At 53.0% G+C, this 10,996-nt stretch overlaps 2 protein-coding genes across 2 annotated transcripts; one reads left to right on the top strand and one right to left on the bottom strand.

The window, feature by feature from the left end:
* Positions 1–1,573: 1,573 nt before the first annotated feature.
* LOC110476260 (uncharacterized) lies at positions 1,574–3,799 on the top strand. The gene is made up of 6 exons (XM_021541066.3): positions 1,574–1,896; positions 2,211–2,262; positions 2,468–2,655; positions 2,924–3,082; positions 3,182–3,301; positions 3,594–3,799. The coding sequence occupies exons 1-6, from the start codon at positions 1,750–1,752 to the stop codon at positions 3,705–3,707; spliced, it is 780 nt and encodes a 259-aa protein (XP_021396741.2). The 5' UTR covers positions 1,574–1,749; the 3' UTR covers positions 3,708–3,799.
* A 533-nt stretch (positions 3,800–4,332) lies between these two features.
* Positions 4,333–9,819, bottom strand: LOC144247037 (uncharacterized). The gene is made up of 6 exons (XM_077786230.2): positions 9,652–9,819; positions 9,127–9,178; positions 5,816–6,003; positions 5,294–5,449; positions 4,884–4,994; positions 4,333–4,572 (listed from the first exon to the last, which is right to left on the bottom strand). The coding sequence occupies exons 1-6, from the start codon at positions 9,793–9,795 to the stop codon at positions 4,459–4,461; spliced, it is 765 nt and encodes a 254-aa protein (XP_077642356.1). The 5' UTR covers positions 9,796–9,819; the 3' UTR covers positions 4,333–4,458.
* Positions 9,820–10,996: the final 1,177 nt, after the last annotated feature.

Genomic DNA, 10,996 nt, shown 5'->3' with positions numbered 1-10,996 from the left:
GATTGAGTCTGTTTTGCCTGTGGTGGTATTTGGTGAGTGATCTCTCCAGGACCTTATCTCAGCTCATGAACCTTTGTTACATTTTTTCTCTCCCCTGTCCAGTTGCAGAGGGAAGTGATAGAGTGGCTTTGGTGGATGTGAGGCATTCAGCCAGGGTCAACTCACTACACACACAGAAGAGTAGGCAGCAGGGTTTGCTCTTACTGACAAAAGCTGCAAAGGGTGCATTTGGATGAAGGATCAGATCTCCTGAACATGTCAGCCCATCATTGTCCAGTTGCAAAGGACCTTGGAGCAGCATGTCCAGCTGGAGCAGGAGACATTCCACAAGCTTATGCCCCCTAGTCCTGGCCAATCATGTCCTGTATAAGTGGTTATTAATTATTTTAAACTACCTACACAACATCTCTGAACTATCTTAAATGTGTATCTTCCACTGTTGCAATTGGTCTGTGCAGTTTGAGTGATGCTGCAGCAGGAACCAGCTGGGAAGGCTATGGGATCATAGAGTCAGAGAATCATTTAGACAGGAAAAGATCCCTGAGACCACCAAGTACAATCCATCCGTCATCCATCAGATGCCCAGATCCTCCCTGCGTGGTGGGGACACATGGAAACATGCAGGTCATGGTTCTCCATTGATTTTTAGGTGGAATAGTAGCTCCTGGGGGATGATTCTATGATTCAGTGATCCTCAGGCCTGTCCCAAAGCTCCTGAATCCATCAGTGAGATGCTTCCCTGGGAGTTCAATCCATCTGTTGGTTCAGTCTCTGCTGCAGGAAAGATCTGGGGAGTCCCTGGACCACCCTGGGGCTGGATGTTCACCTGCAGTGTGTGTGCCTGGGCACGGCCCTGGCTCCCAGCCACACCCAAGTGACACCCAGGGGCAAAACTGAATTTTATCATAGGATCACAGAGCCATAGTTTGGGCTGGAAAGGATGTTAAAGACCATCTAGTTTCAACCCCCCTGAACAAGTAGGGACGCCTTACACTAGATCAGGTTGCTCAGAAGCCCATGCAGCCTGTCCATGAAAAGTTCCAGGGATGGGGCAGGGATTATCCTTCTATCACATTTCAATATTACAGGTGCTGTTAGAGCAGACTCTGAGGAAAGGGGTCATTCTGGTCAGCCCTGGAAGGTTTTTCCCAGGGGTCCTTGGGGGTTTTGAGGTTTCTCAGCCTATTCTCGTGGCCAAGGAACACTTGTCTGTCCTGGCTGCTCCATCCTCAAGTCCTCAAATGACATTCACCTGTCCTGACTGCTCCATCCCCAACCCTGGCTTTGGCATTGCACGAAATAAGGCCAACAAACTGCACTGTGCAGAGTCAGCGAGTCCAGCCTTGCCTGCCTGACCTTGGGCAAGGGGAGGGACAGGCCTGGGATCCCAAGAGGGAGGGAGGTGGTGGGAGAGAGTGTCGCACTGCAAGGACAGGGACAGTGCTGGCCCTGAAAACCAAAAGGCTCAGGTTTGGTAGAGCGGGGAAGGTACATAAAGAAGCACTCTAGACACCTTGCCCAGGGCATTCCCTGCCTGGGCAGGACACTTGTCTCCCTTTGCGTCATTCCACAGCCAGCAGGAGAAGTGGATCATGGGTATGGACCAGAGCCAAGAGATTGAGGTGCAGGCAGAGAATTTCCAAGAGCCTGGAGCTGATGCAAGTCCTCATGGGAACATGCGAGATAACCAAGTAGCAAAAGGCAGTGGCAAGGTCCAGGCAAGAGCAGTGCAGCCACAGCCAGGGCAGCATGGCAGGGCTCCACGTCCGCTCTCTTCTGGTGACTGGGGCCAACCGAGGCATCGGCCTGGGGCTCGTCCAGCATTTCCTGAGGATGCCAAACCCACCTCAGTGGATCTTTGCAACCTGTCGGGACCCCAAGGGACAGAGAGCGCAGGTGAGACTGAGCAGAGGGAGACTGGATCAGGAATGGTGTTTCCAAGGGCTGGAGCTGCAGTCAGGCACCCACAGCACAGGTCAGCTGGTTTGGGACACCATAGGACCAATTGTGCATGGGATACGTGGAGGGGAGAATGAAACATGGCATGTATAGAAGGCACAGAGCCCCATTGATGTGGTGGCTGGAACAGTTGTCTGACACAAAGTGATGCAGGGACAGAGATGGAGTGGCATGGGATTTGCCTGGGGAAGGCTGAGCCTCTGCACAGCCCCTCCAGCCTCTCCATGCCTACACAGTGTCCTCTCTTTCAGGAGCTACAGAATTTGGCTTCCAAGCACCCCAACATCATCATCATCCCGCTCGGTAGGTGCCCCGAGGTGTGGATCCTTTGCCCCAGTTCCTCTGGCAAGTGCCCAGGCTGGGCACACCCCGGGAGCCCCGTGCTGGGCGGGAGCTGTGCCAACGGGCCGGTGCCGGCGGCGCCATCGGGCACTGCCACCTCCGGAGGAACAGAGGGGACTCCACCATGGGGACACAGGCTCTGACCTCCCCTGTGTCGGCTCTGCAGAGGTCAGCGACCCCACCAGCATCAAGGCAGCTGCAGCCAAGGTTGGGGAGCACTTGGGGGGCTCTGGGCTGAACCTCCTCATCAACAATGCTGGAATTGTGAAGCTGAACACACTTGATACCGAGACATTTGAGGACATGAGGGAGATTTACACCACCAACACGGTTGGACCCCTGCTGATGGGCCAGGTGAGACCCTCACCCAAGCTGGGCTGTCCTGGGGGAGTATGAAGAAGGGCTGGTGGAAGGGGACCCTGCCTCCACTCTGGTTACAAATGGACTCTCAGTTATAAGAAGCTTGCGGAGCCATGGGCTGGAGCTCAGGAACTGGAGCCTGGCAGGGAAGAGGAGGGAGGATGCCTCAGTGCTGGTGTCAGTGCTGCCCAGTGTGGAAGGAGCTTCTCCCCTGCCCTGTGCCATGTCCATGTGTGCTCCTGTCCCCCCTGTCTCCTCGCAGGCGTTTCTGCCCTTGCTGAAGAAGGCTGCCCAGGGGAGCCCAGGCTCAGAGCTGAGCTGCAGCAAGGCTGCCATCATCAACATGTCCAGCATTGGCGGCTCCATCGCTTCTTCCTATGGTTGGGAGTTGATGCAGATCACCTCGTACCGCTGCAGCAAGGTACTGCCACACCTTTGCTTCCCCTGCCCTGGCCAGCTGCAGGTCCCCTTGCAGCCCCCCTTCCCCTCCCACCACCGTCCCCTCCCTGTCTCCCCACAGGCTGCTCTGAACATGCTGAGCAGGTGCCAGTCCCTGGCGTACAAGGAGCACGGCATCCTCTGCGTGGCTCTCCACCCCGGCTGGGTGCAAACTGACATGGGCAGCTGTGCCGGACACGCGGTAGGGATTGCACCGGGGCGGGTCCATCAGAGCTCTGCTGCTGACTTCACGTGGGTGGGAGCTGCTGTCCTGAGCCCCTGCCCATGACTTCCCTGCCTGCCCAATCCCTGCTGGGGCATTTCCCCCTGTCCTAGTGCTGGGTGTCCCCCTTCCCTCAGTTCTTGTCTCAGTCCCTCCCTCTGGGGTTGTCAGCTTTCCCTTTGCCCTGAAGCAGCTTTCCCCTGACTCCAGCTGCTCCAGGGCCCCCAGCCAGGCCTTGGGCATGGGCTGCATCTCCTCTTCTGCCCCACAGCCCCCTGTGACAGTGGATGACAGCGTGCAAGGGATGCTGAAGGTCCTCTCCTCCCTCTCTGAGAAGGACACTGGTGCCTTCCTGGACTGGGAAGGGAACGTCTTACCCTGGTGAAACACCACTTCAGGATCCTGGCAGCCAAGAGCTACCTTTGGCACTGCTCCCACCTCCCCCACATCCTCAATAAACTCCTGCTGAGACCCCCAGCTCTGTTGTGCAGTGCCAGCTCATGGGGTGGCCGTTTCCAGATATCCCACTCCTCCACTGGGGATTGGTGGTGCCCACAGCTGCCTCCAGCCCATGGCTGTCCCTGGCATCCCCATGAGTTAGAGCCAGCAGGTCCCATGGCACTGTGACTGCCCTCTGGAGACCTCCCCTGCAGGAGGCACTGGAGAAGCTGGAGCAGCCCCTCTCCTGAGAGGAGAGAGATCTTCTGAGCCCCTGCAGGACTGGCTTTCCCCTGCCCAGGCTGAGCTGCCTGAGGGGCTGGGGGTTACAGGGAGCAGCTGCCCTCTCCCCTCAGCTGGGGGGTGCCTGGTCACAGGTGGGACAGAAGGACACACAGAGCTTGGGCAGAGCACAGGGATCCTGCCTCGGCTCTGCCAGGGCTCGGACAGGGGGTTTGAGACTGGGTGGAGACAGAGCAGAAGGGCATCACATCAGCTGCCAGAGTTTACAGAGATGAGGGGTACAGGGGGACCACAGGGAACACATGGTGTGGGAAAGGAGAGAGAGGCTGTTTCCCAAGTTGATTCCTTCTCCCCAGCAGTGTGGGGAGGGCTGAGGGTGAGCAGGGGTGACTGCAGAGTGGTGAGCCAGCGAGCAGAGGCTGCAGCACGGGCAAGAGGCACTGTCCATTTGTCCATCACCAGGGCAGGCTGTTCCCTTCCCAGTCGAGGAAGGCTCCAGAGGTGTCCTGTGAGACGCTGGCCAGCACGGTCAGGATGCCACTCACGCTTTGCTCCACTGTCAGCGGTGCCTGCAGAAAAGGACAACGAGAGAGCAGCTGCTGGGGAGAGTGTATGTCTGGGAGCAGCATCCATAATGCAGGATGCTAATGGGGATATTTTTCCTTACTGCCACACCTCTCCAGGCTGGCTTGGGGAGAAAGAGCTGGCTATCCCATGTACTCAATGTGTTGCAGCTTTCTGCCTGCTCCCTGCCTTCTCTGCTCCTGCTCTGTCCTGGCAGCCCACAGCATCACACAAGATCCCCCAAGTGCCTCTGCCCTCCCCAAGATATGGGGGTTCAGTGGGGGCACTGCTGACCATCCCCTGCACAGCCCAGTACCTCCTCTTTGCCCATGTCAGTCTTCACCCAGCCAGGATGGATGGCCATGCACAAGATCCCCTTGTCCTGGAGTTCTGCAGCCAAGCACCTCGTCACCATGTTCTGGGCAGCCTGGAAGAGGCACAGCCCTGCCAGCACAACTCAGGGAGTGGGCAGGCAGGAGAGGAGACATTTCATAACCACAAAATGTCTGTGCACGTGGGAAATGGGACTTGGTCCTGTGACAAAGCATCCGCATGACCTGCTGGGAAGGCTCAGTCCTGCCTGCTGCTGTCCCAGTCTTTGTGCTTCTGCCTGGGAGAACCAGGCAGGGGGTGGGTGGCTGGGGCTGGGGGTGAACCATGGGCTCCCTCCCCTCCATGGGCACCGTGCCTGGGACAGCATCTCCAGCTCCTCCCCTGGCACCTCACCTTGCTGGCCCGGTACGGGTACATGGGAGCCTCTGGGACGTGGAGGCACAGCCCGATGGAGCCCAGTTTGGAGGAGATGTTGATGACAGCAGCCCTGCTGCAGCTCAGACCCTCCTTTCCTGCCTTTGCTGCCTGCTCCAGGAGTGGCAGAAATTCCTGATGCAAAGACACCAACGCTTCATTAACATGCAACAGAACCCCAATTTGAGGACCATCCTGGAGGACTCTGTCACAGACTGCAGACAAGCAGCTGGACAGACACTCCTGGCAGAAATCCAGGGGATGGGGAAAATGCCCCAAGGAGGGATCAGGCTCCAGCCTTTCCCATCCCCAGGAAAGGAGCAAGCTGGCACAGTGAGCCTGGTGCAGGCTCCAGGTGGGGAAGAAACAAGCATGGATGATGCTGAACTTGGCTGAGCTGCTGAGCTCCTCTGGGTAGGCAGGGGAGATCCATGGAGATGCCCTTTTTCCCATCGGGGAGCATCTTCCCAAGCAGCAGGAACATGAAATGTCCAGACATACCTTGACAACCTGGAGTGGCCCAACCACATTAGTGACAAACACATTGAGCATCTCCTGAGAGTCCAGGGAGCAAAGTGTGGCGTGGGAGCTGATGCCTGCATTGTTGATGAGCAGGTTCAAGCCCTGGTCCTTCAGATGATACCCCACAGCCTGCATGGCCCTTTGGATGCTGGGCAAATTCACTGTGTCTGCCAGGGAAAAAGCAAAGTGAAGAATAGCTCTGATGGATCACACAGCACCCACTGGAAATTGTGCTGTCGCTGGAACCAGCACTTCTTATCCAGAAAGGATGCAGAAGATTTAGCAGATTAGGCACATTGGAATGAGCAGCAGTTTGTCCTCACCTCTTGGTTTTGCAGCCTCAGCTGAATTAAACCTTAATTCAACTCATTTTGGGTCATGTTGGGGCTACTGGTAGGAAAAATTTGTCTGTATTTGCTCTCTGTATTCAAGGAATTTATGATTGTGCAAGGGATTCTTGGTCCTTGCACACTGAGACTCCCAAGTTTCCACAGGGAGCCATTTTTTTCTTCATGCTGTTACCCACAAGGTTTTGGAGCTGACAGATGAGCTGAGGTGAGTACAATTAATGAAAGATTTGGGATGTAACCTGCAGTATTTGGTTGCAGGCTCTGAATCTGAACTTCCCTATCCCTACTGACCAAGTTGTGGAGACAATCCCTCTCAAGCAACAAGGCAGAACTGAAACTGGGCTAACAGGGATAAGCATCCCCAGTGCCTTCCTCTTTGCTTAAGTATTGGTATAGCTTTTGAAATTCTGCCATGCTTTAATTGCAGGATTTTTCTGACTTAGGCAATAAAAGTGGTGGTATTTTGTGTCCAGCTGTCAAGGTTGCTTGTTAGGATTTACATCCTGTCCTGGATACTCACCAACTGAAGTGGCCATAGTTTGTTTGTTTAAAAAAGTCGTCTAAATACCTTCAGAATATGAAACAGGCTGATTAGACCAACATTAAACTTTATATATTGCATTTTAATACCTCAGGTATAACACCGAGCCCTCAAAACCATGAATTTTCGCATGTATGGGCAGGTTGGTGTGCCCTTGTTCCCATGCACATTTCTGTGCCTGTTTTTTGCAGATGCCAATGTGATGAGCCTGCTGGGAGTGGAGGATTGCAGATTCCTTATTTTTTTTGCAACACTTTGGCCCCTGAGCTGTATTTCTGTTCTCATGCTTAGAAAAGAGCGATTTAGCAAAGGTTTCCAAGGCTGAAGATTTCTTTCTTGGCATATTTATACACAGATGGGCAGCAAAAATATCATTTTTCCTGGCATTTTAAACTAGCCTGATGTCTTTATGGTGGTAAGCAAGTATGTGAGAGGCATGGGACTTGTTGCTACCTTGTATTGTGCAGTGCAGACCTTTGTACAGGTGTCCTGAAACATTTGGGATAATCTGGGATTATCTGCTGGGAGGGGAAGGAGCCTTGGGATTCAAGAGGATATTGCAGGTCCAGCTGCAAGACAAATCACAGAGTGCTTTGGAGTTACTTCTTTGGATAACAATGGGATGAAGTTCAAGGTTCTGTCACTCCACCACATATGTGAGGGATCTTTTGGTCACCTGGTGAATGATTAACTGCTCCATTTGGATTAGCTGAGTTATTGCTCCAAGGCATGTGGGACCAAGACATTTTTAGTCTTTAACCACCAAATTTGCTGAAATAAAAAACTTTTGTCTCCCTGGAAGAAATAGGGGTGGGAAATAAAGAAAGATAATGAAGTGACAGATCTTACACATTTTTGAGTTATTTTTTAAACTTTTCTTTCTGAAAAGTCCATGCCTGTTATTGGTTTGAAGACAAGCCTTCCAGCTCTCTTACTTATTGTGGAGCAAGAGAGCTGGAAGCAACTTCTCTTTTTAAAAAAATATTTTGTTGCTGTTGATATTTAAGCACTTTTAAGATTATTTTGGGACTTTATTGACAGTCTCGGGCTTAGGCTGTATGTTTTAGTAAAGATTGTTCATGTAGTGACCAGCCCCTTTTATGTTGGCCACGCTCTCCCCACCAGTCACTTCCAGTTGGGGCTCACAGCAGATTTAATTTTTGTTACAGAGAAGATGTTTTACTTTAATAATCTTCTTGATAGCCAAAGAAAGATTTGCTGCCTCTTTGTAGTAAAGCCTGAATTCAAGAATGTCTTATTGTCTAAGAAATATTTAAAAAACTGAACTTGAACTGAAGTTACTTGAACTTATCAGGTGCTTTTAAACAAGTAAACAGGTAGGTAGGTATGTAGGTAGGTACTGATACTGAATAGCCTTGGTTCAGTTTTCTTAATATTGGCTCCAATGAAATACAAATATTTAGAAGTTATGGGTGCTTCCCACCTCACTTATTACAGCAATAGCAATCCTAGTGCAGGCGCTTTGCCAAAACATTTCTTTTGAATTTAGATGATCTTTTAATCCTTTATTAATAAAAGCAGCCCCCACTCTCAGACACAGGGGAATACAGGAAATTTCTGCTCTTTGATACATTTCCTCAGCCAGGTGCTCCTTATCTCCCAAACTCTTCACCCAAACACTGTCCTCCCCAGCAAGACCCTGTCCCTGTCTAGCACCCTGGAAGCTTCTTTCCTGTGAATACTTCAACTTTGCCAACTCCAAATGCCAGCCTAGCTGTTCTCCTTATGCTGTCTGGGTCTATTTGCTGCCTTTTGCTTCTCCCAAATGCTGCTGAAAGAGGTCATTTGAGTTTGGCCTACATTCATACAAGGAGGGAATGGCCAAGAGGAGACCTCCCCAGTCCAGGCTGTGGCCATCCCATGCCTCTGGGTCAGAGCATCAGCCTGGGATACCAGGCTGGGCAGATTTCTCATGTGTCATTTTTAGCTATTTTTTTCCTCCCTTTTCTACCTGAAAGAAATACCAATCATGGCCACCTGCAAGGGGATCCCAAACCAACCCTCCTACTTAGGAACCATCCAGACAGTTACTGTGCCCTGCCTTGCTTCACTTTGTGAACCCATATGTCCCAGCCCAAAAGCTGGGCACTCTATTTAGCATCTTTGGGAAGAGACATCATGCCTTTCCCATGAAACTTGCTCAGCTGAGATGTCTGGACCCACCTCTGCCTCCTCTGAAGCCAGTTTGACTGCTCCAGCCAGGGCACAGCTTAATTTGCAGGGAGAAGCTTGCCCAGGTGTGCATGGATCCCTCCCCATAGATCCCTCCCCACCTGGCAGGGCTAGAACTTCCTGCAAAAGCTACCCCTGGTCCCACCTCCAAAGTCACCAGAGAGCTGGAAGCAATGTTGGGTGCAAGGAGAAAGGTTGCTCCATACCTAGCTGGACCAGTTTGATGCTGGAGTGCTGGGTAGCTAATTCTTGCAGGGCCTGGAAATAAAGTGATGGGGCAAGGGAGGAGGTTAGAAGCCAGCAGTGGCATGTTCAGGTGTCCCACCCATGCTCCCAGGTCACTGTGCCAGGGTGGCTTTGCTTTCTCTGGGGAAAGAGTGCAGGGCTATTCCCAGTGGATGGGGTAGGGCAGCAACCCCACAGCCAGCAGAGGAATAGTGCTGCTGGGCTTAGGAACTGCCCTCCATCCTGAGTGATCCCAGCACAGAAAACGGGTTGGCTGGCCACTGGCACAGCCAGGAGCAAGTGCTGAAGACATGTCTGCCTCTCCAGCCTCATCCCACCCAGCCACACTGGGCACTGCCTTATGCAGGGAGCTAGGGGAGTTGTGAGACCCCCAGAGCACTCCTGGGCTGCCCAGCCAGGACAGCAAGCCAACAGGGCTGCGGGGACTGTGGATCCCCTCTGCCCACCCGGCTCAGCACCACCCCATTCCCTGTGCCCGCACTGACCTTCCCTCTTGGACCTTTGGGGTCGCGGCAGGTGGCAAAGATGTGCTGGGGGGGCCGGGGGCTGGCAGCGAGCTGCCGCACCAGCTCCAGCCCGATGCCCCGGCTGGACCCTGTCACCAGGACGCTCCGAGCCAGCGCTGCCATGTCCCCAGCCTCTGCGCCGGGCGGTGACACATGGCAGGGTTGCCGCCTGCTTGACGTGAAGAGGAGCCCGGCACAGCCCAGGGTGTGGCTCTGGGCACCCATGGGGACCAGGACAGTGCCAGCACCTGGCCCCTCACCTGCCCCAAATGGAGCCAGGATCCCAAGAGGACCAAGGGCTCCCTGACATTTGGCACATGGGGCTGCATGTCACCTGCATTGTTACTATGCTCCTCTAAAGCCCCATCTCCCAAAATCTCTGTAACAGCAGAATGTTCACCTCTTCACAGGCTTGGAAGAGCACTATGAGGAAAAGGAGAAAAGGTTCAAATCTGGCTATGGCCAGCAATCTCCTTGTTTGGGGGTAAGTTTGGGATGATTGAATTCTGAGACACTAATCCAAAGCCCAACCTGGGAAGCACAGGGAGTGCAGTTTGTGTACTGCTGGTTCCAATCCTGCCAACACTTCCCCCAGAGCATCCAGAAGCCAGCAGAGAAGGACACCCCACTCCCTGCAGCCTTGACCACCAACTGCTGGGGCTTCAAGCTCACATCCATCACCTTCCTCCTTGCTGCAGGACAATGCTGGATGCTTATAAGCAGAATAAATGGCTGTAAAAGCAACGCTGCTGCAACCCAGGCCAGCCAGGGGGCATGGATTTTTAGGATGCAGACGTATTAAAAGAAGCAAAGAGCTGCCATGTAAAAAGCCTCAGCTAAAACAGAAAAATTCAGGCAACATGAATATGAGGTGGGGCAGGAAAAAAGAAGAGGAAAGCAGTGGGGGCAGGTCCATCCCATCTGGATGTGCCTCATGGCACATGCCTGTTGCTCAGTGTGGCAGGGGGGACAGAAATCTCTATTTCCCAAGTAGCTGAATGTTTCCACATTTGGCAATAAATCTCTATTTCCCAAGTAGCTGAGTGGTTCCACATTTGGCAATCACCAAAGAAACACGTGGGGTGAAGGGCCCCCATGATTGGAAGATGATCTTTCAGGTGACACAGATCATGATGAGGAAGAAGCAGTGATGTTTCCTTCCATGGTGGTGGACAGACCATGGCCCCCATGAGAGGTAAGCATGCTGGGTGTGAATTTGGATGGTGTTGGAGTCAGACCTGCTGTAGCAGACGTTCTTGCAGGTGTAATCACCTGCACAAACAATTGCACTGCACAGACTTGCCTGCTCTGACAGCAGCATCCA

Source organism: Lonchura striata, chromosome 11 (assembly GCF_050655825.1).
Source record: "Lonchura striata isolate lonStrDom1 chromosome 11, ASM5065582v1, whole genome shotgun sequence".
NCBI lineage: Eukaryota > Metazoa > Chordata > Aves > Passeriformes > Estrildidae > Lonchura > Lonchura striata.
Note: the sequence above shows the minus strand (reverse complement) of the source record. Positions and strands in the feature narration are given on the sequence as shown.

Coding starts and splice junctions, on each gene's coding strand:
- LOC110476260 (XM_021541066.3), top strand. CDS start 1,750: ATGGCAGGGCTCCACGTCCGCTCTCTTCTGGTGACTGGGGCCAACCGA. Junction 2,656..2,923: donor GACCCCTGCTGATGGGCCAG/GTGAGACCCTCA, acceptor GTCTCCTCGCAG/GCGTTTCTGCCCTTGCTGAA. Junction 3,302..3,593: donor GCAGCTGTGCCGGACACGCG/GTAGGGATTGCA, acceptor TCTGCCCCACAG/CCCCCTGTGACAGTGGATGA.
- LOC144247037 (XM_077786230.2), bottom strand. CDS start 9,795: ATGGCAGCGCTGGCTCGGAGCGTCCTGGTGACAGGGTCCAGCCGGGGC. Junction 6,004..9,126: donor CATCAAACTGGTCCAGCTAG/GTATGGAGCAAC, acceptor TTTCCCTGGCAG/ACACAGTGAATTTGCCCAGC. Junction 4,995..5,293: donor ACCCGTACCGGGCCAGCAAG/GTGAGGTGCCAG, acceptor TGCCTCTTCCAG/GCTGCCCAGAACATGGTGAC.